This window comes from Grus americana, chromosome 3, assembly GCF_028858705.1.
Source record: "Grus americana isolate bGruAme1 chromosome 3, bGruAme1.mat, whole genome shotgun sequence".
Classification (NCBI taxonomy): Eukaryota; Metazoa; Chordata; class Aves; order Gruiformes; family Gruidae; genus Grus; species Grus americana.
Window position 1 is genome coordinate 49,824,700 of NC_072854.1, and position 26,000 is coordinate 49,850,699.

At 42.7% G+C, this 26,000-nt stretch overlaps 1 protein-coding gene across 1 annotated transcript in view; it reads left to right on the forward strand.

Annotated features, from left to right (window-relative positions):
• Window positions 1–26,000, forward strand: part of SOBP (sine oculis binding protein homolog) — a 102,457-nt gene that overhangs the window by 21,844 nt on the left and 54,613 nt on the right. Inside the window, exon 4 of the mRNA XM_054820211.1 lies at window positions 2,743–2,894. Within this exon, the coding sequence (XP_054676186.1) occupies window positions 2,743–2,894 (152 nt within the window). The remainder of the gene's footprint in view (window positions 1–2,742; window positions 2,895–26,000) is intronic.

The window sequence follows — 26,000 nt, forward strand, 5'->3', positions numbered from 1 at the left end:
ATGGGTGTCGGTGAACAGGGAGTTGAATGGTAGCTGCGGTACTTCCCCTATGAAGTCACGCATGAAAGCCCCTGAGAATCCCAGTGGTGGAACTCTGTGCTTCTTCTCAAAAATTGTGCCCTAGATGAGCCAACCTGCTTCAAAAAGAGATGTTCCAGCACCTAATTCTACTTCTTCTACTCCGCTCTGGTGAGACCCCACCTGGAGTACTGTGTCCAGCTCTGGGGTCCCCAGTTCAAGAAAGACATCGAGCTGTTGGAGCGAGTCCAGAGGAGGGCCACGAAGTTGATCAGAGGGCTGGAGAACCTCTCCTGTGAGGACAGGCTGAGAGAGTTGGGGTTGTTCAGCCTGGAGAAGAGAAGGCTCTGGGGAGACCTAATTGTGGCCTTCCAGTACCCGAAGGGTCCTACAGGAAAGCTGGTGAGGGACTGGTTACAAGGGCAGGTAGTGATAGGACAAGGGGTAATGGGTTTAAGCTGAAGGAGGGTCGATTTAGATTAGACGTTAGAAAGAAATTCTTCACTGTGAGGGTGGTGAGGCAGTGGAAGAGGTTGCCCAGAGAAGCTGTGGCTGGCCCATGCCTGGAAATGTTCAAGGCCAGGTTGGATGGGGCTTTGGGCAACCTGGTCGAGTGGAGGGTGTCTCTGCCCATGGCAGGGGGGTTGGAACTAGATGATCTTTGAGGTCCCTTCCAACCCAAACCATTCTATGAGTCTATGATTCTTTGATTCTGTACTTTGCCAGTGAACTCTCTTTCAGCTCTGTAATTTTCTTTTTTCATTTATGACAGTTACTCTCACCAGAAATGAAGGCTATTACAAAGGTATCAGTGGTAAATCTTCCATTTTCCAGGGATAAAATACTTCTTATCAGTAGGAGAATATATGTTGCTGTTATCTGAAAAAAGAGGTTGCCCTCTGTTTCCTCTGGTTCACAGGATCTTCTGTTGTCCTGATATGTTCAAAGGGGCAAGTTCAGTCTGTAAGGAATCGGTTTATTATGGTGCAAAAGTAGCTGAGTCAGGACACATTTGTTAAAGCTTAGTACTTCAAATGGCTCAGGATAAAAATGATGGGAAGAGCTCTTGGGCTGTGCCGGAGTAGTTAGCATCCTGACCAAGACTGGTTTGGAGAGAAAGCCGTGACAGCACCATGCACCACCACCATAGCAGCACCCTGTGCCTCTGGCTGAGATTACAACCAGCTCAAGGGCAGGCTTCTTGATCCTATAGATGGCTAGCGATAATTTTGGCCAAATTGTTTTGATTTCCCTTGACATTCAGTATATGAAAGCATTTATAATATGGGCAAATCCCACCCTAAAGGGTAAGTGATAAAATATATTCAACACGAATCTGTGTTATAACTTAGCCTTAAATATAGGTTTAAAGGTAGACAGTCTGATTAAAACTAAAAGGTCATTATTTTACATTGTACAATTTTATTTGTAGCTATAAATCATAACACAATTTGTGGAAGGAAAAAAGTTATTAAACTGGCAGTATTTATTCCGTTAAGGTGAATAAAATGCAGCACGTATTTCTGAGTTATGATAGCCGGGGAAAGGAGCCAAATCACTCTGCTAAAAATTAGTTTGCCAATAATTTTACAGAACGATGACAGCGTAGCTTCAAAAACAAATCCTTTATAGGGAAATGGGATGGCTGCATGACAGACTCTCTGAGCTATGAATTCTCCACAGCTCATGGACCAGGAACTGCTTTAACAATTAGTCTTCAGGGATTTTTTTTTTTTCTCCAGAAGTTAGACAATGGCTGCTGTCTGTAACTGAAAGGTCACGATGTATCATAGACTGGACATAAGAACTGAAGAATTCCGAGGTTTAAGTCAGAAAGATTCCTGCTAACTTACTGTCTTGATCTGTTTAGGAGGCTTAACTATTCACTGCCCCCATCTCAGAAGTTGAGGTGGAAATCAGGACCACACAAGGATATTGCTAGCACTTCAGTAATAAGCCCTGGGGTTTTTTTACATGGCAGAAGGCATGCGTGCCACATTTGTAACACACGTTAGAGAAGAGCTCAAAAGACACTCTGAACTCTTTCTGAATTACAATTTGACTGATGAGCATGAAGACTAGAAAGCAACCCGACAGACTTTTCCACAGTGCTGCATCTTCCTTCTTGCTCGAGTCTGTGTTTCTCTGACTGCTATATTCACATGAAAACTCCCCATTTTGTATGCTAGTCATTATTTCGAAACAACACTGAGAAAAGGGCGTTACATGTTCCTTCTTATTTGGAAGAGGGCTCTTAGAGACCTGCCTTGGTGCAGTACCTTCTGGGTGTGTTTTATCACCAGCTTGCTGAGCAGAACATCTCAGGGGTTCGCTGCGACAGACTTTAAGTAAGAAGAACAAAGCAGCAATACTCATCAAGCCTCTAGTCTCGGTTACTCGTTTAATAAAGAGTTGTGCGCTCTTAAACATGCTAAAAAGCTGTCCAGATTTCCAGAGCTTTTCAGCAATGCACCATTTTTTAAGCTAATAATCTTTTTCCAGCCATCTTAGAAGCTTTGCCAATTTGCTGAGCTTGGCTGGCAGAGGTCACTGGCTGCCTGAGGATGAAGCTGGTGATCACAGGCATGTACAGTTCTGCTCTCAGTCAGTGAGGATTTAGAAATAAGATGAGCCGGTGCTGGTTGTATCTAAGAGTAAGTGTGCAGATGTCTGAGGAAGGTGTTTTCATCTCGTGTAAACATTGTTCTTATATTTTTGTTGTAGAAGATGATGTGTCAAATGTACAAATAATGTGTGCCTGGTGCCAGAAAGTTGGAATCAAGCGCTATTCCCTGAGTATGGGAAGTGAAGTGAAATGCTTCTGCAGCGAGAAGTGCTTTGCAGCTTGCCGAAGAGCATATTTCAAGAGAAACAAGGTAAGAGAAATAAGGAAAGATGTAACCTACATAGACATAGCTTTAATCAGGCCCAGCCTGGGTCCCATTTAGCATCTAATAGAAGCTTTTTTTCTTTTGTTTTCTCTGTTTCACCTAGTCCCTCCACTTTCCATCTGTATTGTCTGTTGCACTGTCAGCCCTTTACTAACCCTGTTTCTTTCAGTTTCCTTCAGCTCGATGCTTGGGTTTTGAGAGAGTCAGGGAATTTAAATACTATTAAGCAGTAACATAAGAGTCCCAATTTGGCCTCAGAGTCTCAGGACACTTGCTGCGTATACACAACCAAGAGGAGGAATCATGAAAATAGAGTTGAGGAGGGTTGTGTATGACAGCGTCACTAAGTGCCATGGCGTTGGGATCGTGGCAGTGGGTAAATGCTTTCAGGGCCTAAGCCTGGGTCCCATCACAATAGCGGACGTCTTCCACTGCTGCTAGTGAGCTCTAGTTTCATTCTTTTAAAGTGTATCATTACTAATAAATCATCATTGCTGCAAAATTCAGAGACTATACAGGGTTTGGTTTGGGGCAAGCAATGTTAGAACATCTAGAGTAGCGTGAAAACCCCTCCTACTCAATTTAAATTTAACTCTGTCTAAAATTAGAATGCAATCCTAATATTGAATGTCTGCAAAAATTGCTGTAATCACTGAAGTACAGTGCCTGAAAATGCCCCCTAGGTTACGTGAGCAGCTGTTTCTGCAGCAGAATGTGCAATATGTCATTTAAAGAAAAATAACGAAGGAACGCTCCAGCATTTTTAGTTGTTGAAAAAGTAACTGTGTCCTTTTGGTGTTTAATAGTATGAGTATTTGGGTAGCCTTTATTGTCTTAGAAATATTTATTATTCATAAAACCTTTTACATTTTGGTTTTCTAAATGATGCCATTTTCCCTCATGCTACAGAACATTCAAAGCCCATGAAGTTCAAAATGAATTCAGGTCTCTAAATCTGGTCTTTTACATCTGTGGTAATAACAAATAAATACATATGGATCCTAGATTCAGGATGCAATGTTATAACAAATTACCCTCCTTTATAAATTTGGGTCACATCATCCTGCCAAAAAAAAAAAAAAAAAAAGAGGGATAAAAATGCCTGAAGAATTAGGTTGCAAAAATCAGCAGAGTGGAATTTTAGTGGCAGTCTTGGAGAATCAAGCTCATAATGTCTACTGGAGCAGACAGGCAAGTTAAAGTCACGTGAGTCTTCTGCAAGGAGTGGTGTTTACATCCTTTTTATCTAGAAAAAGCGTAGAGGAGGGAAACACATGCTCCTTAGATGCTCCTCATTTGAAAACAAGTTCTCTTGGATGTATGTGTCTGTGCACACACACACGTTTATGCACGTGCAGTTCAGTGTGCCTTACAACTCTGGGGTGACAGGATCCAGCTCACCGTCAGCTGATGCTCCCCTGACTTTCAGTCACAAATGTACATGGGTAAGATAGTTCATAGTAATGGAGGCATTGTCAGTGATCCTAGTTAGGTGGTCCTGTGTGTCCAGCACTGATGAGTACCAGATAATTTGGGAGACTGGGGAGGCAGATGAAAGAACGACCAGTTCATGGTGGATTCTCCTTCCTCTAGAGCTTAGATCCTGAAATAGGAAGTTTAGATCCCTCACTAAATGAAAATAAATACATGTTAGCATAATGCATAGGTGTACTTCAACCTTCTGCTAACGCATGAGCAGTAGGATTCAGTAATAGTTTATGGCCATGAATTCAGTCAGGCAGGCAATATGTGAAAAAGTTCCTTTTTAGCTGACTTAGAATTTATTACCCTTATGTTTTTTTGGAGGACCTCCTCGTCCTTGTATTATGAGAAAGGATGAATCAAAGCATCTCATTCCCTCTGGTTGCCTTTCCTAGACTTCTGTTAACTTCTTCTGGGAGCTAAAAGATGCTGAATATTTCCATATGGAAAGCTCTCTGTATTCATTATTTTTTATCTATCTAAATAACAATAGGTGTTCCTAATCTTTTCATATACCATCACATCCCAGTGAAATGTCCTATTCTTCACTAAAGAGGTTGCAAATTAACAAAATGTCATATGGGAGGACTTGTCAAAACATGACAAGATAACATATACTTGATAATGTGTTGGTTGTTACCTTGGCTCCGCTTCAAAGCTAAGCCAGTGAGTCAAATTTTCTTCCTCTTTGTACCTGTGGAACCTGGAATTGTGCAGGATCTGACCCAGCAGGGGAAATCTGGAGCTGCCCCTTGCATGTGTATTTATGGCATTAGATGATCTGAGGACAGAATATTTAGGAAATGCTGCCATTAAATTAAGACAGGTACAGTAGAATTCAGCAGACCTTCATGCTTCTTATTTTGCACTTCACCTGTTAGTAATAGAGTGGAGTCTTGAGGAACAAGATCAAAGGAAAAGGCTGCAATAGTTTCAGATTTAACTGCTGACCTTTAATCTGTTATTACTAGTCCAACAGTGTACCTGTCTTCTCCATGAGTCTAATGCTTATTTATGTATTTGGGAAGTTATGCCACTCTACACTTTCTCGTTTTTCAAACAGACAAGTAAAGTAGTCACGTTTCACCTGCCTTATGTATGTTCTAAACAGTGGATCTCCACAACAATATAGTGTTGTATTACATTAAATATGTACAGCTGCTGCATCTCTGGGAGCTGATAGGACTTTGTGGTCACTTCATTTAAGGCTTGAATTTCCTAATGGATCGTGTTAAGCAGTCTTCCCTCCCTCCCCTAGATAAGAAGTGCTGCAATAAGCGCTTGCTTAAAATGATAGGACTGTTCGAATTGTAAAGAGTAAGTGATTGCTAATGTTTCAAAATGGCCCTAAGTAATCCTGCAAATTGGGAGGCGCAATCCCAAGCACAGCTATAGGCTGGGTGAGGAATGGATTGAAAGCAGCCCTGAGGAGAAGGACTTGGGGGTATTGATTGATGAGAAGCTCAACATGAGCCGGCAGTGTGCGCTTGCAGCCCAGAAAGCCAACTGTGTCCTGGGCTGCATCGAAAGAAGTGTCACCAGCAGGTCGAGGGAGGTGATCCTGCCCCTCTCCTCCGCTCTTGTGAGACCCCACCTGGAGTACTGCGTCCAGCTCTGGGGGCCCCAGTACAGGAGAGACATGGAGCTGTTGGAGAGAGTTCAGAGAAGGGCCACAAAGCTGATCAGAGGGCTGGAGCACCTCTCCTATGAGGACAGGCTGAGAGAGTTGGGGTTGTTCAGCCTGGAGAAAAGGCAGCTCCGGGGAGATCTAGTTGCGGCTTACCAGTATCTCAAGGGGGCCTACAAGAAAGCTGGGGAGGGACTGTTTATCAGGGAGCGTACTGACAGGACAAGGGGTAATGGGTTTAAGCTGAAGGAGGGTCCATTTAGATTAGAAATTCTTCACTGTGAGGGTGGTGAGGCACTGGAACAGGTTACCCAGAGAGGCTGTGGCTGCCCCATCCCTGGAAGTGTTCAGGGCCAGGTTGGATGGGGCTTTGGGCAACCTGGTCTAGTGGAGGGTGTCCCTGCCCATGGCAGGGGAGTTGGAACGAGATGATCTTTGAGGTCCCTTCCAACCCAAACTATTCTATGATTCTATGAAATTATCCATCCCTGCATGCCAATTGCTGTGCTCGGAGTTAGGATTTTTGTCATCATCCTGATAGCAAAATCCTCTCCCATACACTGGGCAAATGCACGCTGAAGCGATGCATGCCCACATGTTCCCAGCTGGGAGAAGGTTTGGCATGAGACCACCTTGAAGTGCACCTGGAGAGCAACAGAAGTGCTCCAAAATGCCCCAGTTTAGGTGGGCACTGACTGCTCCCAACCTCTAACTCCTTCCCAGCCGTCTCCTGCAGTAGGTTTAGCAAGACCTTGCTGGCCTCGGGAGTGTTTGAACCCGTGCAGTTTAGTCAGAGGTGCACATTAGTCCTTCCTGCCTTTTGTCCTGGCGGAGTTGTGTCCATCTGTCTGCACCCTCTGCAGCCACACCTAGCCAGCGTTGTCAGGGACCTTCATGGCTGGGACGGCGAAGTTTTAAGGAAAAGGACTTGCACGATAGTAAACTACTTTTCTCATAAGGAATGCAAATTTTGCCCCAGGTATCCTGCAGTCTTGACCCTTTAAAATTAACTATATTAGCAACCATGCCTTGCAAGAATAGAAATATATATATATGTAGAAATTATAATGAGCCTCCCCACAGAGTGTAATTTTATCTAAATTACTAGAAATAAATGAACGAAAAATTGGGGTGTTTACCCCTTTAGGCAAAGAGTGAAGTGTTTAGACTATATCCGATTTAGAAAACACCTAAAAATACCACCACCACTCCCAAATAAAAATAACCCAAATCTGCATGCCTGATCCTGTTTGGTCTAGTACGCGTAGTCAAATACATATAATGAACTAGTGTATAATGATAACCTGTTGTGCATAATAATACCAATTAAAAGGAAGTGTTGCGGGAAAAGGGAGCATTTCGTACTAATGTTTGTAACTGAAGCTTTAAGATTTGGAGCTGTTCCGATGCTCCCTTCCTTAGAGATTTAATTTTATAGGCCAACTAATATAAAGTTAAGTACCAAAGAGGCACATAAGGGCAAAAAGCACTAGACCACCAAGTTTCAGAATATTAAATTTAAAGGGAACGATTGGATTCATAATTGGATCCAGTGAGTCTGAAGCCTGAAAAGATTAATTTTGAAATTAAGTTTATTGACTCAGTGGGTCAGAAAACAAATTTATTATGACCCAATAGCCAAATGTAGAATGAGGACTGAATTCATAGAGGTTATAGGCTCTCTTCACAGATATATCAAAGGATAATTTACTTGATTTGACTAAGACATCGGAGACGCAGTGACTTCAAGGTTGTCAGCCGGTATTTTATACTTGACCTTGTTCCTGTTTCACACTGCCTCCCAATCAGGAAAAAAGGATGATAGATGTTTTTGTTTACACTGCAGTCAAATTTCATTTATACTAATAAACAAAAAGGCATCAATCAAAAAGTAAAAGTAAACAGATGCTTAGCAACACGAAGAAGTAAACGACGATGGCTCTTTTCTCCCCGTACGGGACAGCGATGGGCAGCACCGTGTGTGAGTCAGTAGCGCGGACAGGCAGTGTGGTTTATACTCTTTTATCTCATCTGTGTAAAGAGAATGAATGTGAACAATCAAATGGGGCTGTAAGAAGTCGTGCGCATTTATTTAGTCCTGAGTTCTGATGCATTAGAGAATTCCTTACGTTTACAAATTATTTTTAAAGACAATAAAGTGCACACAACATCAGTACTCCTTAGTACACCTTAGTACTCCTGCCTGAATAGTTTTTTGGTTAATGAGTGTACATCACTGTGTGATTAATGTGGACATGTATATACAAACACATACTTAAAACTGGGAGTAAACAGAAGCTATCATTCGCCCAAATTATTACCAAGGGTTGTCAGAGAAAGTTCTCTTGATTTCAAGCTTAATTGTGCAGCCTAACAGCGCATGAGAAGCATTTAACAATCTCCCTGTTAAGTCAATGAGTAACGGCAAAAAAAATACGTTACTTTCTTCTCTTTCTTATGCACCTGCAAAATGTAATTTTTAAAATGATCATCATTCGTGGAAATTTGGAAAATTGCTTAAAGCAACTTGATGCAAATAACGTCCCTGACAAAAAAAAAAAAAAAAAAAAAAAAAAAAAGCTTAGCTGTTAGATCTTCCTTTAGAGTCCCTTTCCATAATAAGTTTTGAAACGCTTGGGGGTCTGAATGGAAATCTTGCTTCTTCTAGAGTTTTAACTTGCATTAATGAGGTGTTCAGAAAGGTCAGTGCAGAGCAGGTGTGCTACCTGGTTTGCCTGAAATCGTCCATGTTTGGCTCTGCGGAGCTGTAGATAAGTGGGATTTCATAAATTGTTCACAAAGTTGCTGCTTCTGCTGCGGGCTTGGGTAGAAGGTGCGCGTGCGTCTTTATGTGTGCTTATGTGCGCTTGCGTGCGTATGTGCGCATCTGCATGCGTGCGTACGCATATTTGCCACAGAAACCAGTTAATAAGATTTCTTGCTAATGCTTGACGGTAGGAGGGGAAAAGACGACAAACATCTCCATAGCTATGATCGCTGCGTTGAGATACAAATGAGTGCTGATGAGTGAATGCAGATGAGGCGCTGAGTCGGCAGAGGAAATAGTTCAGGCGTGGGGCACAGTTGCAAACTTCTTTGAGAAGCTATCATCTGGGGAAGGAGAGGGAAGGAAAATGTCCTCCCTCAAAGGATGTTTTTAGTTTGTGGAGGGGAGAAGGCTGCAGACAGTGACCAAGAATCTGGAACATACACTGAGATATAAAGCAAATCCTGAGTTGTGAAAGAGATGGGTGGCATCAGCGGGAAAGGAGAAGAGTTGGCATCATCGCCCAGCTGCCATCAGCCGGCCTTTTTACTTACTGGACACTAAACCCAGAAATCTCATAAAACTCCTTCCCTAAACCAGAGCTAGGATTTTCATGATTAGAAGAGGCAAATGAAATTCCAAATTAACCTACTGAGACCATCAGTCAGAATATCTCACTGCTCACCCACAGCAAAGCAAAACGTATTAACATTGCTAACGATGAAATGCATCAGCACCTGACTGATGCCACCAATGACTTAATGAAGGGATCTGGCAAACCCAGCGTGCTTGTCAGTTTGCAAACTCAATGGACATTTTACTGTCCATCTGCTGCCATTTAATACTATAAATTTGAATCAAATTCCCATTGTCTGAATTACTAGCAGGTATCCAATCCAATTAAAAGGCGTGTTCACTTTTAATTTTAACCACCATGTCACATTACATCAGTCGTGTTGCATTCTGGCTACTTTGGTTATACCAAGATGAATATGCTAATTACAGCTGGAGAATCTGCTGCCTCTTGGACAGCAGACGTTTGATAAAAATAAAGCGACCAGTTTACGCAAAACGTCCTCGCATCCGTTCTGGACAGCTTCAGCGATTGCAACTCTCCTTCTTGCCAGAACTAGGTTTTGTTTACGTACAGATGTTACAACAAAACACCACTAATTGCATTAGGACTTGACTAGAAATGCTTTTAAGAGTTTCGCACACTAGGTCTGTGCAGTTTAGACCGGTGATTTGGATTTAAATAGATGTTATGACACCTTGATATTGGAGATGTGAAAGAAGTTGCTGCCTACCGGAGTGACTGAGGAAGAAGGGTGGCCGGTAGGTGTTATTCTGGAGGCTACTAAGGTGCTTTACTGAAGTCTTAGTTCACTTAGGATGAATTTTTGAAGGGGAGAAGGAGACATCAGGGGAACAACAGACATTTTGCTCCATTAAAAAGTTTGGCAAGATAGACTTCATGATCTGTATCCAGGACATTTTTACATCACCAGGGGATTTTTCATTAAAGAGTTTAGATGCATAACAATGATGCATTCAGAAAATGAGCAGATATAATACACATGACTGCTTACTTTACCTCTGAACCCTTTGGCTCCTATCTATGTGAGCTAGGCAATCACTCAAAAAAATATTGCTCTCCCCTACGTTCCATGTCTCAGTTCAGGTTACGTCAGATTAGCCCACGTTACCTTGGCCTCGTATGAAATTAGGCACCTTCCAGCTTTGTTTCCACATGATCAACACAGAATGAGAATCGAGAACAGTCTTTATTCTGACGAAAACTTAGCGTAGATCTCCAAAGTGAATCTAATTTGCACAGATTATATTTGGTGCCACTTTTCCCTTTCCTAACGAACACATCAATCATTAATACTAATACGAGCTGGGCAAATAATGAAATGCATATTAAATAATATGTTTGTTCAAAAATATCATGACATTTGAATAAATTACTGCCTTAATGCATCTGTTCACTTATCAGTCAGCTCATTAACTTAGGGAAATATTGAAAAAGGAGCTTGAGTATTTCTTTCACTCTATATATTTTTATTTAAAAACTAAAATTAAGCAAATATGGTTTTCAAAAAATATGTTTGGATTAGGAACAATGTTGTGAATGACACCCCTTGTACACACTCCTGAAAGGACGTACGGAATATTACAATTAGCCGTGTAGTTTAACGGGGTGAAATTCTGCCCAGGCAGGGGACCACGGTGGGCAGCAGTAGAAAACCCGAGGGGCTCAGCTGAAGGTGGAAGGTCATTTCTAGTCCTGAAGTTTCTCAGGAGGACATGTTGCTGTCACACTTCGGTAGTGGCAAAGTAATTTGTGCAGGTGAGGCGGCGGTTCCGAGGAATTGCGGCATTTCTTGTCAGCCGACGGTCTGCATTTAATTACTCTCTTACTCTTCCGAAGCGGTGACTTCCCTCTTCGTCACGCATAGAAATCTTGGGACAAATTCAAGGATGAAACTGAGTCAGGCCGAGGGAGTAAATCACACCGCGTAGCTTTTGGCCCCTTCTAGGTAGGAAAGTTTCGTCCATTTTAGGTTTGTTTGCAAACATTTGCTGGTTTATGGGAAGACCGAAGAAACCCTGACACATATTAACCTTGAATCCAGCCTCGTGAGTCTAAATGAGGCTGGGAGAGGCCGAATGGATATCCCTTATAAGCTGCCGGAGGAACAGAAAAATTTACTATCGGGAAGTGTTAGTTAAAGTCAGCTTCTCGCTGTATATCAAGCCATGCTCCATGTGCACGCGTTAAACTTGCTGGAAGAGAAAGGTGGGTTTTCTAGGGCAAAAGTCTGAAAATGTCAAATATCTTTCCTGTAGAAAATAATTTCTGAAATAATAAAAGACGGTTTGCCGGCCAGCTAAGTTCAGTGATGGGCTGCTCTCTGTCAAAACCCCAAGCACTTACAACTCAGCCATTTGAATTTAAATTGGGCTGAAAGTAAACATATGTTGCAAGTTGTCAGCCTTGATGCAATTTTGTGTCTAAAGTAAATGTACTCATCTGTTTAATAATTTTTAGAAACAGTCATAAAGTATCTGATGGTTTTGGGGGTGGGAGGGGGGGTGTGTGTGTTCGTGCGTGGCTTCAGATGGTTTCGGTTTATTTAATCTCCCGCCTAAGAAGCAGGAGGCCAGATCTGCCTCCGTTGCACGGAGGGGCTGGTGGAAGATGCTCAGGCAGGAGACGTGGCTCCGTTGCTGTCCTTTTGCTTTAAAAGCGGAGCGGAGCATCTTTCTGGCTCTTACCTGGGCTTTGCGAAGGGAAGGATCTTCAGTGCCCAGCACAGCTTTACCAAGGAGCGTGTGAGACCATCAAGGACTCGGCTTCCCCATTAGCACTGGCCAAATACAGTCATTTTCCCCCGTACCACGTAGATGGATACAGTGGTGCCGTGGCCCGTACGTCTGTGGCCCTTCCCTCCCCTGAAATTCGGACTGTCAAATCAAAGGGGAGACCCATTGAGTTAGAAATCAAACAGCAACCCAGTCTCAATTAGTCTTATTATTTTTAATTTAGCTCCCCAGGCTTTCACAGTCGCGGTGCACAGTGCTACTAAATCAGGTGGAAGAGAACTCTTAGAACTAAATATAAGCCTTATAAGCTTAATCTAGAGATTTAGACAGAACGCTGCCATTTAGATATTTATGAGGTGGTAGGTTTGAATAATTTTGTAGTGTAGAAGTAATAATGGTCAACTTCGGCTGTTGTCGAATGGTTCGGTCTCATGCCCCCATTTACAGGAGCTATTTATCAATATCAGTGCCTTGATAAGGCAGCTCCCCACTGAGATTCCTCTAATGCACGGACATTGAAAGAACAGGTGGCTGTACTCCTAACTTCCGTGTTGGAAGATAGTAACTTTATCCTGAAGAAAGGAAGGACCAGGAGCTCTGAAAGAGAAGGCTCTAAAATACCAAGGAAAAGGGTTAACCAAGAGAAAGTTTTTAAAAAAGGGGGGAAAAAAAGCAGCATTGAATCACTCTGGAGGCTATTTAAGAACACCATATTAAATGCACAGATGGTACGTATACCTCTGAGCAAGGAAAAAGTAGAAAGGGGAGAGTAAATCTGGCATAGTTAAGTGGAGAAGTGCATAAGCTTAAGGGGACACTGTCAACTTCAATATCACACTTTTATTGGAAAATTTGTTACCTACTACTGTTACAAACAACACCTATGATTACTGTAACTGAAAGATGAGACAAAAAAACCCCCCTCTGCTTTTTGGTCTGCTTCCTTTGGGCCTGATCCAAATTCCATTGGCATCAAATGGGTGATGCCCTATTGCTTGTGACGAGCTCCGGATCCGAGCCTGTGCATAATTGCCTGTACATCGTATATGGGCAGTTTCATTATTTCGCACGTGGTCTGTTTTCTTATCATTTCTGTGGTTTGGAAAAAAACATTTTTTTCCAAATGAGAAGCGTGGTTGTTAAACTATGGAAATGCCGGTGGGGTCCCAGGCACACTTGTACAAGAAATACCAAATGTTTTGGTTTTTTAAAGACAAAACTCACCCTTTGAAAAATTAGAAAATGCGATCAAGCTAGTTATAACCAAAGGTCCCTGAGAGAAAGTGCAGGAATAAAAGGACAAGGAAATTATCTACAAGGCACTGTAGAAAGTATAGAAAAAGTGGCTCTGCAGAAAACAAAAAGCGACCCATGAGACCCCGCACCTCTAGGCCACCCAGCCGTGACTCTGGCCCCTTCTGAAAAAGCGGAACAGCAGAAAAAATTAAATTAAATTTTCTGCGTCCATCTTTGCCGCAGAGGAGGATGAGGAAAATCCTGTTCCAAGGACACTTTTCACAGGAAATCAAGAGTGTGGCCTTATAACAGAAATTGAAGTCTCTTAGGAGGAAGTTATGGAGCAACTTCAGCAAGTCAAGAGCAGTAAATCACCAGGAGCAGATGGTACTCAGCCGAGTGTTCCTAAGGAAATAAAAGTGTGAAGCAGCAGAGATATTGACAAGGATCTGCAATATATCATTAAAACCAGCAACTGTTCCTGAAAATTTGGAAGTCATTTGTATGGTGCTTAAAAAAAAAAAAAAAGAAAAAAAAAGAAAAAAAAGAAAAAGAGAGAGAAGGTTGCTTTCTTCTTGAGCATGGGAAATGAAGCTGAGAGTTCCAAAGTAGTTTTTATTTAATTTGCTTAATGGCAGAATAAAGTAACTTTCAGTTAGGTATGACCTGGCAGGTTGTAACATTGTAAAGAACAGCTGGGCTATAATTTTTATACATAACAGCTTTGAGACAAAGATATTTAGGTGAACATAGTTTATTTAGACTCAGGATCACCTTTGCTGGATAAGGTTGTTTATTTTTGATGTGTTATCTGATGTCTATGGGTAGTTTGATGCCCTCCATGGAAACAATGAACACATTTTGGCGCAGCAGCGTACCTTAGTCCACATTTCTGTATTAAGTTGGGCATTTAAATAAGAAGATGATTGCATTCCAAAGGACCCGAGTTTACTGCCAACACAAAAATTACTTTATAATGCTGAGGAATGTCTTAATATGTGCTACAAAAGTTTTTAATTCAATATTTGCTACAGAAAAATTAATTCTTTTTAAAAAAGTTGAATTTTCCAACAAAAAGCAGATACTGCGATGCACAAACCCACTCAACCAAATCCCCATTTTCTGCAGTTATACCATATGGGCAAGGAGTAACAGAGGAGTACAGCGGTTTTGCCAAGCAAACACAGCTAGTATGTACACACACACATGGAAATCAGCTGAGGGAGGGAAATTAGAAGTTCTAATGGATTTGGAATTTAGTAAAGCACTTGAAATAGCATCTCATGAAATTTTACCCTCAGATTAATTCAAATTACTTTGGATATGAACACTGTCAAGTGGCCTGAAAACGGGCTCAAGGAATAAAGCAAAGCGTGGTGATACAGAGCAGCATATCAGGTTGTGGATAGAGAAGTGCCAGAGGGACTTCCGTGAGGTTGGTCTTGTTTCATATTTCATTAATGATCTCCAGGAGAGAACAGAGAGCAACTTCACAAACTCTGCAGATGATCCTAAGCTAGGAGGAGTTGCAGATACCAGACAGGACAGAAAATAATTCTCTGGAGGAATTAGAAATAATTAAAAAAACCACCAAAAACACCCAGCTAAATTACTTGTACTTGAAGGGGGCCTACAGGAAAGCTGGGGAGGGACTGTTTATCAGGGAGGGTAGTGACAGGACAAGGGGTAATGGGTTTAAGCTGAAGGAGGGTTGATTTAGATTAGACGTTAGAAAGAAATTCTTCACTGTGAGGGTGGTGAGGCACTGGCACAGGTTGCCCAGAGAAGTTGTGGATGCCCCATCCCTGGAAGTGTTCAGGGCCAGGTTGGATGGGGCTTTGGGCAACCTGGTCTAGTGGAGGGTGTCCCTGCCCATGGCAGGGGGGGTTGGAACTAGATGATCTTTGAGGTCCCTTCCAACCCAAACCATTCTGTGATTCTATGATACTTTGACAAAGGCAAGTTAATATGTCTAAGGGGAAAAAACCCAACACCCTGAAAAAAATATCTTAGTGGACTGAGTGAAGCTGGACAGGAGGCTGAAGCTGAGGACAGGTCAGGATAGTAACTTGGACTGTGCAGATGTAATGGTGGTTAAATGGCCATAACCAGGGTCTGGAACGTGGGGGTGTTGAGGAGGATAGTTGGGTGGTTGCTGAAATATGGATAGAGCAAGGAGTGGCGAGGTTTGGAGGGAGTTTGGGCGGGCAGGGTTAAGGGATTAGCAGAGTCAAAGATGGTGTAGGGAATACGAAGGTGTTAAGCCTGTGGAGAAGAAGGAGAAGGCTGGAAAGAAGTTCATCTTTTGCGATTTCAATGCATAATACTTCGATGTGTTAGCACTTGGGACTGTGGCCTGAAATGAGCTGCTTTGCTTGGGACGGACTAAGCTGGCATGAGCAAACACTGCTGGCTGGCAGAGGGAATGCATACACCGTCTTCTGTGTATTTTCTGTCTCCAACTTCTGCAGAAATGAAAGGATAGCATACTCGAATGTAGCAGGCAGTATTACTTCCCAAAATTACACTGCCCATTTTTAGACTGAACTATCACAAATAGTAGTTAAAGGCCTGAGCCACAAGCCACTGAAATAAACAGGAGCACTCTGTCTGCAGTAGCAGTTGAACTGGGCCTTAAATTAAATAGTATGGTTGCAAAGGTTTGATAGAACTGATGATTATTAGCAAAATGTATAGCTAAGCCAAGTAAAAGAGCAACGGAAAGCAAACCACATTCGTCAGAGATATTGCCTGCCAGTGTAAGCCCCAGATGCATCCTGTAACTGCATAGATTATAGGATATTTTTCACCCGTTCCTTCAGGTATTGGCTATTGTCAGCTGCAATTTGCCAGACGAGATGAACAAATGGGCTGATCACTATGGCGAGACCCATCTTCCTAATCAGAGTGGTTGCGCTGATGGCATAGCAAGCGTGAAGGGCTCCGTGACATAATCCAAATCTAAATTGACGCGTCCCATTTGCTCGGCAAAATACATAACTGGTGTACGCAGGCATAGCTTTATTAAGATCAATGGGGCTACTTACATCAGCTGTGGTTTTGGCCCAGTGTAGGAATTATAATAGCTCCGTTTAGTTCTCACTGGGTCTGGAGAAGCAATAGGTTTGCTGTAGTGTCACTGGAAAGTTTTTTTATTATTATCATTAAAATGAAAATGTTTTGTCTCCCTTGCAATCATTCTCAAATCTTTCATAAAAATTTTCAACGCTCATAATGCAGTTATCAGTGTCACCACACTGTTCTTTTGAAGTATTATGAAAATGTCAGTATTTTCTAATATTCACTGTTGATGCAAATATGCAAAGTGCAGAAGACTTTTTATAAAAAAATTGAAGCGGTATGTGAGGTTGTGTTCAATCTCACATAGTAAGGGCTATTTTTAAAGAAGTGTCATGTAGAACTTGTAATTCATTATATCTGGACATTTCAGTATAAAATGTAATGTGTAGCAACTTTGCTCTGCCTGACTTTTCCAAAGAACACAAATAGAGATATTAGAGCATGTGGCATAGTTTCTAAGATGTTTCCTAAAATTGGTTTCCTAAAGACAGCTGATTGCAAATGTGGTTATTTTGAGCCTTTTGTTTCTTCACCCTTGAACTTAGGTTTGAGCACTCAATATAAATTGCAGAGCAGAATATGCAATAAGGTACTGACCACTAGTTTCAAAACAGAGGAGGTATTTTGGTTCCACGGATATTAGGGGCAACATTTCCACTGATGTTGGTATGATGAGAATTGAATCCCAACCTACAAGCCAATGGTGGCATTTCAACAGGAAAAATGAGGAATTAGATATTTGTCTGTGTACTTTGTGATCTACAACTAGCACTTTTTGCATAAGGTATTTTAAATTTACCCTGATTTATATTAAATAAAACGAAGCCCAAGTCTGCCGCACTTAGGCTGGATAGCTCTTTATTCTCCAGTGGCCCAGGGCAGGGAGGTAGCACACATTTTTCCTCCTTCACCATCCTGCCTTATCCTTTCCCTTGCTTTAGTAAGTGGAACCTTTCTAGCCTTCACAATACAGCTACCAAACTGTTAACCTCTCTCTGGCTATGTCTTCCTACATTTCCTAACCTGTTTCTGCATTTTCACTGGCGAGGTTAGGAGAAGGTACGGCATTTACCGTTCCGTGTTGTGTTTTGTATTTGCAGCATGTCTTGTGTTGTCTTATGGATGTTTTCTTAGGTTGTTTTTTTTGGTGAAAGGTACCGAGGAGATTCTCGGTTGTTTTTTCTCTGTGCCCTTAACGGGGTTTAACTTGCCACCCCGTTGAACAGCGATTTCTTATGTGCAATTGTGATTACTGGAATGTAGGTTGCTATTATTAATCATCTTTCCATTCGTACTGTTACATTAATCATGTGAGGAGACGCGGCTGTAAGTTTGGATCCAGCAGGATGACAACTTCTTGTTCGTGGTGATCCGAAATTCAACCCGCGAAGCAAGGAATGACTTTTACAAGTCATTTTCATGTTTGCCAATCTTGAAGGCGGCTCTGTGCCATTTTGCAGTACTCCATGCTAATTGTGACCCGTGTGGATTTAGGGATTTCATGAATAATGCAAGAGATGCAGGAGCAGTTGGAAAAAAACAGTTTCGCACGTTGCTTGTGTCAGGGCTCAGTAATGGATTTACCCTCGAATGCAGCCACCGCTAAGAAGACATTCTGGTTTCCAGGGCCTCACACTGCGCACGCAGGAGTCATTTCAGTTTTGCACGCGCGGCTCTCTAGCTGCTCTCCCTTTGTTTCCAAATAGCGTGTGCTCTGCCGCGTACATGTGCCTTCACGTATTCCTACAGGAAATCTACTTTCACGCCCAAGAGGAAGAGAGTCTAGCACGTTTTCTGCAAATAAGCGTATTCCTTTGGGAAGCGTGCTTGCAGAGGAGCAAAGAGGACAGTACAGCTGTAAACATTCTGCTTGGAGATAATCAGCGCCCCAGCAGGAGCACCTTCCCCGCACAGCTGTACAATTCCCTTTGCTCTCTAGAAGGCACTGCACCCTACGTGCAGTTTCCAAGCTACATTTAACACAATTGCCCATCAGCACTTAGGAAGCAGTTACCACAGAAACCCAGCAGAGACCAATTAGTCACATGATTAAATTAATTAAAATAACCCAGGGTATCTGCCATCTTGCTTCTTTCTGCTACGCATAGCGCATGACCCAGGCGGAGCTGTAATTGGGTAGCATTATTGTGCCTTTTAATCCTAGAATCATCTTCATACTGTACTGGAGGTGGTCTTTGATTTTTCCTTTTCCACCGCTCCGCGTAAATCCCGTCCCAGAGATCCGCGTTATTCCCTTGCCGCAGAGATGCATTATGCCTTTTCTGGAGATCTGTGTTATTGCACAAAAACATTCTCCAGGCCCCTCAATGAGCCAAGTAGTATCAAATTTACAAAACATCAGATTTAACAACAGCGAGATTTGTTATGTTTGGGATAAGAGGATTTGGAAACATTTTCAATTGCACAGCTAAGACTTTTGGAGGTCTTTAATGACAGCTCTAACAATACTTGCCAGAGAGCGCTCTGTAATATGTATTAGCACTTGACCTGAGAATTGTAAAGCAGTAAGAAAAGAGTGTATGTTGTGTCTTCATTTCCCAAGTAATACTGTTATTGCAGTGGGGCGCGTTTAAGTGGAACAAGCTGACTGCCTTGTAAGACTGCTTCCTGGGAAAGGCAGGCAGTTCGGTTTCCTCGCTCGTTTTTAAAACCTAGAAATGCACAGTCATATTCTAACTTAGTAAATCAGCCCTTTGTCCTTGGTCCTTTGCCTGCCCTGATAATGGCATCCCCTGAATATCCACGTCAGCTAGGGTTTTCTTCTATTATGTCACTGTCATACTTCTGCACGCGCACAAATCATCTCTACCTGAAATGGGATAAAACATGGAACATTGCAATTTCCATCTCATCAAAGATTTGCTGGTGACTGCTCTGAAGTTACCTTGATCCATGGCACCAAAGGAAAAAGAAAAAAAAAAATTAATACTATTTCTGGCCCCAGAGTACAGAGCAGCTTGCCTCTCCAAAGCAGATTCCATACAAACAGACTTGACAAAATAGCATGCATAAATTACACGGCTCTGATGCATTAATTCGTGCCTAACAGAGCAAGTGGCAACAACACTACATCTACAATGGCTGGGTATAAGATGGAAGAAATGAAGTCTGTGGGTTAATGTATAAATAATCAACTGTTACGGAATTTGCAAATATTATGGAAGAAAGCTAGCAGTTTTTGCGCATGCTGTATTGCTAAAGTGCCGTGCACAAACACATTTGCGAGGCTTAACTGGCTCTGACTGGCCCGTCAGGAAGGACGTACATGTTTGGCAGTGCTGAGGCACAGATGCTCCCATATGAGATAGGGTCTAGTCGTGAAATGAGGTCTCTGTCCACTGGAGTCATGTCAGTGACAAAAGTGAGCCTCCACTAAGTCACAGCACGTTTCCCGAGGTGAAGCAAGCCTTGTGCCGGGTATAACGCGGCCTGTGATTTTACAGAAATTATCCCCAGCTGACTGACGTCACCTGCATCCAGGACACGTGCACACACACACAAATTCCTGGGCATAAATGAAACCAGTGCTCTGAGTGTTTCCATTTTACTCATGTTTTACTTGTGAATTGTCATGGGCTGCTGCAGTGTGTGTAATACGCGCTGAAAAATTGCCTCTCGTGTAATGTTTGATCTTACTATTTTTGCAATAAGTGGCAATAAGAACACTGAGAAAGAAATTCTCCATGGGATCACCCAGTTTTACAATGTAATAGTCCCATAGAAATTGGTTATGTTTCTATAAAACTGAAGTAAACCAGCGGAAAATCTGGTCTGAAGATTGTAGATGCAGCGGCCACATGCTATTGTTTCCAGAATTAAAAAATGTTCCATAAATATAGTCATGAAAAGGATCACGAGAAGGATGCTTTCTGTTTCATATTTAAAGCGCTTCATCAACAAACCTGCCTACTAAGTTCTCAAAGCTTTTCTTCCTTTATAACTCAGAAGAAAAAGCATTTTTTTTTTCAGACTAGAGCAATGAAAAGTTTTGACTTCCTTTTCTTGACCTACTACATAAAATAAATGTGGCTGAAAGCAAAGGACAGGCTTTTCCGTAACAGCCAAAGAGACAGCAAAGGCTGAGGTGGCTGTGTTGAAGTTTCCAATGTAAATAGGGAGGGCTTCTGCTTTGATGTACAGGGGCTCTATGTTCTTGATACAAGTTTCTTGGTATGGGTTTCTAGCTTTTCCCAGGGAACAGACAGACCCCTCAGCTGAGTGTTAAGAAGCAGCAAATGGTGATGGAAATATGGGTCCCCCTCCACGTTGTCCTTGGACTGGGATTTGTAAATGAGAGCACAGGGACTGAAGTGGGTCAGTACATACCTCTGTGCCGTATCTGCATTTGAGAGCTATGTGCTGACCTCTTCCCAGAGCAGGAGACAGAGCAGTCCTGTGGGCACTGTTCTCCTCGCCAGGTAGTTGTGGGGTTCATAGGGGCACTTCTGCAGTACAGTCACTGAGCTGCTGCTGGGATGGCCTCTCTGGGAGCACACAGATTAGAGGTAGGGATTACAGAAAAAGAGAACTACTGGGGAGTAAAGAACATAATGTTTCAATTGTGGAGGTCTTGGGCAGTGGGAGGTTTGCAAAGGGCTTCAGCGGGATTCCAGGCTTCCTTTATAAAAAGGTGAATAAATTATATTTGCCCTCCTTGGAATAAGAAAAAGGGAGGATATAAAAGGAAACTTGATGAAGTGCAAGCAATTTTGAAATAACTATTGTGAATGAATGTTATAAACGCACAGCATGCCAGAATAAATGAAAGCAAATCAAGACGGCAAAAGAATTTTGGTGGAATATTTTCTGCTCACCACAAGAGCTGAAGCAAAGAGTAAAGAGCCGTATCATAACAATTTGATTTTCCTAGAATCATAGGTGTTGCGAACACCTCATCTCTCAGGAACTGTGATGGGGCTTACAGCTAGACATCCATGTCTGGGAAAGTTACATCATCTTTGGCCCGCTGATAAGCAGGCTGAAGTCAATAGGAAGCCTGAGCTGAGTGGCAGTGAAGTGATTAGCATTTGGCTTACATGATTTTAAACAGGAGGAATGGATAAAACATGTACTTCTGAATCATTTATGTATGGGGTTTTTTGTGTGGTAGAGGACACATAAGATAATCTTCAGGCCTAAGTAGTCTGATGCATCGCCTGAGAAGGAGTGCCAGAGAAATGCAGTGCCCCCTTGGCATCAGGGCGACGGTAATATAGGTGAGAGGAGGATAATTTTGGGGGGTTCTTTTTTGCAAGAAGTCACTGCTGCTAGTTCAGAATAAGCTGCTGAATTTACAGCAGTCCGATATGCAGGATTCATCCATCCCTCATCTCTCCACTCATTTGTATTCCTAAAATGGCTCTGACATAGAAGTAGTTAGGGCAGAAATAACCTCCTGGAGGCCATCCAAGCATTTCCCTACACTGCAAGAGGGTTTGTTTAATTTAATCCTAGTCTATCCTCATGGCATTACTAGACAAAAGCATATAATAAATAGTCTGAGAGACTGTAAGGAAGTACTCTCTCTTTTGATGTATTTCAGTAGTTTTCTTGAACTCCTTGAAGTCCAGAAAGTTTAACAGAATAAGTGAAAGTTCACAACTAACTTTCTCAGCTTGTTTATACTATTAACTGTGTAGGCTATGGGGTTGAATTCTGGTCTTTCTCATCAGTTTGTCTCAAGTGATTTTAATAGATTAACTATTTATTTTGGAACAGCTGTATTCACAAGCAGGCCATTGCTTTAGACTGGTTAGTATGAAGGATGCTGCTGGTATTCTTGTTTAGGAAGAGTGTACAATTTTGGATAAACGTCAGGTGAGAATTATCTAACTCAAAGGGAGGGGGACATTCCCCAGTCAGCTGGGATAAAGGAAGGTCCAGGTGATTCCAGTTAAGACAAGACACAGCTGGTTCTGAGGCAATTTGGATACGACCCAGTCTCCAAAGCCATATCCTAGATGGCTTGTGTTATTGTCCAGGCTTTACGTAAACTGGAAAGGATTCATGTTGTTGTTGCCTGCTTCTCCAAAATTCCTTTGTCTGAAGGCTCAACGCTTTTTACTTTCCCTGCAGCATTTCCATTAGTCTTGATTTCCTTTGCCCATCCTTCTGTCCCTCCTGCCACCAGCATCTGCTTACGCCCTTGACTCTTCCCGCCTGTCGTACCTGCTCTCTGTATCTGCCCTCCTGGATCCTGGCACTTCCCATCCACCACTGACACTTACTGTGAACTCCACGAGAAATCAGAAGAAAACTGATTCCCTATGACTAGGGCTTTTTTTTCCCAGAAGCGCTACATTGCCTTTTAACATGTATTTGTACATATTCCTTGTGCTAGGAAATGACAGTAACCGTGTCCCTCTTATTGCCCTGCCATTGTCGGTAGGTTTGTAGTACGATGGCAACGTAACGTGGCTCTGCCTCGGGAGCTGGCTGCCACTGCACGTAGCAATGGGGCAAATGCCAAACAGGTAATGCTTTCGTTTGCAATCAACAGATTCCTAGTAATTTTTCCTCACATTTCTGCAGCAAAAACTGGTCTCCGTGAGGAGCGGAGAGTGACTCTGGGGGAAGTTTTAGTTTATAGATGTGGTCTGTGGATTTCCATACCTCTTCTGCTCTCCAGCTGTCCCCTCTGCTTCCCTCTGAGCACGTGTACTGTTCCTTTTCTTCTCACCACTCTCTGGGGTCTGAATCCTGGCCGCTTTGAAAGTCAAAGGTAGAACTCAATTGGCTCCAGAAGGGCAGGATTTTAGCCCAGCCACGCTCACTGAGCAGATGCCCGTCCCGCACTGCGGGAGGGTGTGCGTGGCGCTCTGCTGGGACGAGCCAGCCATGTGCAGGCTCGGTCAAGGGAGAGCATGCCAGCGAGTGCCAGAGGAGAGGCTGAGGACACTAAACCAAGATATGTCAATGTTATTATCTCTGCCTTTCTGAGCTGCTTACAGCACCGCATGCTGCTCCGTCAATTCCACTCAGATTAAAAGCCACAGTGAAACGTTCCTTTTTGCGCTTCTGAACAAGAAATCAGAGATAACTTAGATACCTAATATGTATCTGAAAAGATAAGTGCGGGTTTTTTTCCCCTCCTTTGAAGAGTGTTGCAGAAAGAAACAGTTGTCATGAGCTATCTGTAAGATGGTTCCTTTCTCCAGAGAGTTTATTACCCTTCATCTTTTATTACCCTAGGATATTTACAGGTAGCATATTCATTACCTTGAACATTCCCACATGCTTGTACGAGCACACAGTGTACAGATGCTAGAAGACAGGCTTCTTAGCGCCCAAAGACAGGGTATTCTCATTTAACGTATTCATTTCACTGCACTAAACTGTGGAGCTGCAACATAAGCAACTTCGGACTTATTTACTCAGCGTGCGAGAGACAGCGACACAGGGAGTTTTGACTGGTCACATTACGTGTCATGTTAAAGAGCCTTTTGTCTCCATTCAAGCTTTCTGAAACAAGACAAATTATGATATTTTCCTGTTAATTTCTGTTAATTTCTTTCCTTAATGAGTTTCATTAAAATCAAAGCTTCCGGAAGACTGAGCCATGACAGCTGTCTAAAGACTGTTTCACTTGCTATGGGCTGTTTGGGCTGAATAATTATTTCAGCTTTGTGAGGATTATTTCTTTAAATAAGAACAATGATGCTCTGTTTGGGAAGAGAAACAAGTGCTTGGAGTGGTGCAGCATAATTTCGTAGCGCTGACTTGTAGTACTCAATGGCTTTCAGGAATACCTGGGAAAACACATCTTTCTCAGTCTGACACGTTTTTTTAATGATTTCACTTAAGGATACAAAGGCAGCTATTTTGCTGGCAAGAGAAAGAGGGCTTGGCTTTTGATAAAGCAAATAAATTCTTTGAAAGAGGGGCTTGTTCTTTACTGTTGCATTGCTGTGAATGTGACCCAAGAATAAAAAAGCACGCCTTTCTGGTTTGCCATTCATAAAATATTCCTGTAAGCTGCAGGCCTGATACTTTGATAACAGAATAGCAAATATTTCAGTTCTTTTATATTTCCAGCACTGTAAAATCTTAAAGATGCATTGCATATTTCACAGCTATTGTAATTAAAAAGACATGGCTTTTATGACATAGTTCAGTCTGTTTGCTGAGCTGACCGTTTTCTTTTGACACGGAAATTCTTAAATCAAGGGGTGGGAAGATGGGAATTTTACAGTAGTCCACTGCTTCCAAGTCTGAACTGGACACTCACCACCTGTTTTCACGAGCTGTTGCATCGAATTCCTTGTCAGAGTTGCAGAAAACCCGGCTGGTTTGACAGAGCTCGTGTTCCTATTGTGAGTCTCAGATTTCAAGACCCGAATGGCAGATTTTGGCTCGGGGAAAGTGAGTGTTTTCTGAGATCTAGGGACACCCTCTCAGCTTCCTAAATCCTCGCTCCCTGCCCCCTGTTTCTAATCCTGTGTCCTTCCTGGTGCTGATTTTATCTCCGTACTCTTATTCCTAGGAGGACAGAGGCCAGTGACCTCCGCTTAAAATGAGGTTGAGGTTCAGAAAGTGGTTATTTAGAAACAGCACCTTCTTGCTTAACAAAGACTGCATGCTCCGTATGCTTCCAGTGTTGACCCAGATGTATCTTGTCCCTGTCAGTGTGGCTGGAGAACGAGTAGATGACTGCCCACCTCAGTTAGCATCATCAGGGTAATGGTCAAGAAAGCTTGACACACAGATTTTTTACAACCAGGAGTGACAAAACACCGAAAGAGCACAGCTTAATTTTTGAATCACGGATTGATTTTGTAAGACAGACAGAAAAGTACAACCCTATCTGCCCTCAGAAAGCCACCGCTATAATGAAAAACGAAGCCGAGCGTATCTGATGTAGTAACTGTCAAAAGGGAAGTCAAATTCGTGTCAGTACCACAGGACTGGTCTCACATGGCAGCCGCTGCTTGATGGATACTCGGGACACTGCGTGGGTCAAGTGTTTAAGGTAATTGTTTGTGAACTGGCCAGCTGACAGTTGAAGATCTGCAGAGAATTTGCAGCTTGGCCAGAGTTTCACAGGGAGCAGCCTCTCCCACCACCAAACGGCTACATATCAGGAAGAGATGGGCTTCTGCTGGTTTATTTTCCTTCCTGATCGACGGCTGTAGCGGTTGGAGAGGTGTATGCTCCCAGCAGGAGAGGAAAGGCACCCACAAAGGCACAGTACGAGCCAGGTGGGTGCTCCTGCACCACATGAGCCCCTTCCTCCATGGAGCACCCACAGAGGGGTCAGGGGGGCATCCCGCCGCCCCACGGGGAGCACCATGCCTGAGCAGCCCTGATGCAGCTGGGCATTCGTAGCCTGGCCTGGCCTGTCCTCGTCATGGCTCTGGAATAAGGGAAAATGTTTCTTTTGCTCCTCTCCCCAAGGCTGGGATTCCCAAAAGCATGGGACAAAATTAAGCAACCGATTTCCCTGAAGAAAAGCAAACAATGGGCTTTGTTTGCTTAACCTACACCGGGTCTTCTGAGAATCCAAGCCCAAGTGACCTTGTGAGAGGGAATAGCGTGGGCTCTTGGGTCC